This window comes from Scylla paramamosain, chromosome 4 (genome assembly GCF_035594125.1).
Source record: "Scylla paramamosain isolate STU-SP2022 chromosome 4, ASM3559412v1, whole genome shotgun sequence".
Lineage (NCBI taxonomy): Eukaryota > Metazoa > Arthropoda > Malacostraca > Decapoda > Portunidae > Scylla > Scylla paramamosain.
In genome coordinates, this window is record NC_087154.1 from 18824527 (window position 1) to 18827026 (window position 2500).

Consider the following 2500-nt stretch of genomic DNA (forward strand, 5'->3'; position numbering starts at 1 on the left):
CGACGGTCCCCTCCACAATGACGTAGCTGGCGACCTAAAGGAAACTGTTGATGGCGATGATACTGATGAATAACATAGTCGTCATTGTCATTATCCTCATCACCATTATTATTATTACTACTACTATTACAGCAGCTACTCAAACGACAGAGATGACGATAGGGACAATAACAACAACAGCAGCAGCAACAGCAACAGCAGCAGTAGCAGCAGCAGCAACAACAGCAGCAGCAGCAGCAACAACAACAACAACACCAACAACAACAAAAGCAACAACAACAACAACAACAACAACAACAACAACAACAACAACAACTACAACAACAACAACAACAACAACAACATAAATAAATAAATAAATAAATAAATAAATAAATAAATAAATAGTAATAACTGTAGAAATGATAATAATGAATTGGGTGACAGCCACCTTTTAGTAAAGTAACCGTGGTTTTGGAGAAGACATATGACAGGGTGATTTTCATGAACAGCAGTCAATTTTGTGATGTATAATTGCAAGATAGCAATAGTATGACATCATCAATAGAGTGATGATGTCATAAACTACAACCAGAGCTGCTTTCACGGATGTTCACGAATGCTGTCAGCTGGCTCATTCCGCGGGAGTCATTAGAGCTCCCTGTTGTCCGTCATGAGAAGAGCATCATTGAGAGACACTATATGTTCATTACTCTACTGAGAAGTGTTGCATCACTCTGGATTCTGGAGGCTTAGCTAGATTTTCTCGTAAAGAAAACTTTATAAACAAGGGAATCGTCGCTAGTACTGTAAGTCTTGAACAATTTCCAAGGGATAAAATTAACCGCCTCTTCATAGTATGCACTAAACCAAAAGTTCAAATTAAAGGTTTTGAAGTTTTCAGCATCATCATTGCTATCGGCGAAGAGAGAGAGAGAGAGAGAGAGAGAGAGAGAGAGAGAGAGAGAGAGAGAGAGAGAGAGAGAGAGAGAGAGAGAGAGAGAGAGAGAGAGAGAGAGAGACTCATAATCGTTGTGGGTCAGTGAGTTGTCAATTAATGGATAATGATTGCTATAGGAAATTCGCAACACATAAGAGGGTGAAATGGAGAAGGAGCGTGTGTAAGGGAAAGGGACGGCTTCTAGTAATGCAGTAGGAAGTACTGCTCTTCAGTGCAATATGAGTTTACTCGTATATCTACAGGTTGTGTTCAGAGGAGGCGGTGGTCTAGTAGTTAGCGAATAGACGTAGTAACATGGGGGGCCCCGAGTTCGAGTCTTACCAATCTGGCCATTTTTTTTTTAGCCCTTGCCGAGTGGCCGAAGAATGACCACATGCTTCTTATCAACATTGTCTTCGACGGGGATTGTATTGCAAAGCCGTATGGGGCGACATGGGGCGCTGGAAAGGCGTCACTCAAAAAATCTGGCAAAGCCACCTCGGGCTTAGGCCGATCAACCAAGTTTCCGCAAATTTAATAGGCCAATCATCAAAGCCTCGAAAGAGGTTCAGTCTAACATCCCACCCGTATTGTGCATTCAGAAAAAAAAAGAAAAAAGAATTAGAAAAAAAAAAAAAAAAAAAAAAAAAAAAAAAAAAATATATATATATATATATATATATATATATATATATATATATATATATATATATATATATATATATATATATATATATATATATATATATATATATATATATATATATACACATATATATATATACATATATATATATATATATATATATATATATATATATATATATATATATATATATATATATATATATATATATATATATATATATATATATATATATATATATATATATATATATATATATATATACTGGATATCTTGGCGTTGTCCTCAATGCGTAATGAGAAGACTGGCTCTGTTATACTTTTGTGAAAGGCGATATTCTTTCATGTGAGAGGGGCACCGGCCAAGGGCAACAAAATTTAGGAAAAAAAGTATGAACAGTAAGTGTTATCTAATCAGCCATCGAAATTCACGTCTTCACAATGATCATGTTTTGATTGCAGATGTTAATGAACTGCATTTGTACTAAGACTACAGGCCAGCATTAGGTGAGATGTGCTGCTTCCCAGTAACATGGGTGTTAATGGCCTGGGTGGAAGTGGGCGATGCACAGTACACAAGGAGGTGCACAGAAGTAGGCCGCGTGTGTGCCTGATTTAGCTTATTTATTTGTTGCTCTTTGATCTGTTGGGAGGAAGAATGCCAAGAAAAAAGGTTTATCCTGGGGAGGAGGAGGGGGAGGAGGAAGAGGAGGAGGAGGAGCCAATAATAGTGTTTTGTGTTACCAGTTCCGAGGGTGACTCAGCTGCACCCCTAGCGTCCCGCAGTGGGGATTGTCCCAGAATAGCGCGGAAATAAATCAAAATCTAGGCTAAGGCGAAAAGCAGGTCGCACATATTCCCTCCCGCACCGTAGCTCCCTTGTTCCTCCTCACTTTTCTCTATTATCTCTTGCCTGCCACGCTTCACTTGCCTTTC

At 38.4% G+C, this 2500-nt stretch overlaps 1 protein-coding gene across 1 annotated transcript in view; it reads left to right on the forward strand.

The window, feature by feature from the left end:
• Window positions 1–2096: 2096 nt before the first annotated feature.
• LOC135100138 (uncharacterized) overlaps window positions 2097–2500 on the forward strand; it is a 9734-nt gene continuing 9330 nt past the window's right edge. Inside the window, exon 1 of the mRNA XM_064003102.1 lies at window positions 2097–2157. Within this exon, the coding sequence (XP_063859172.1) occupies window positions 2097–2157 (61 nt within the window). The remainder of the gene's footprint in view (window positions 2158–2500) is intronic.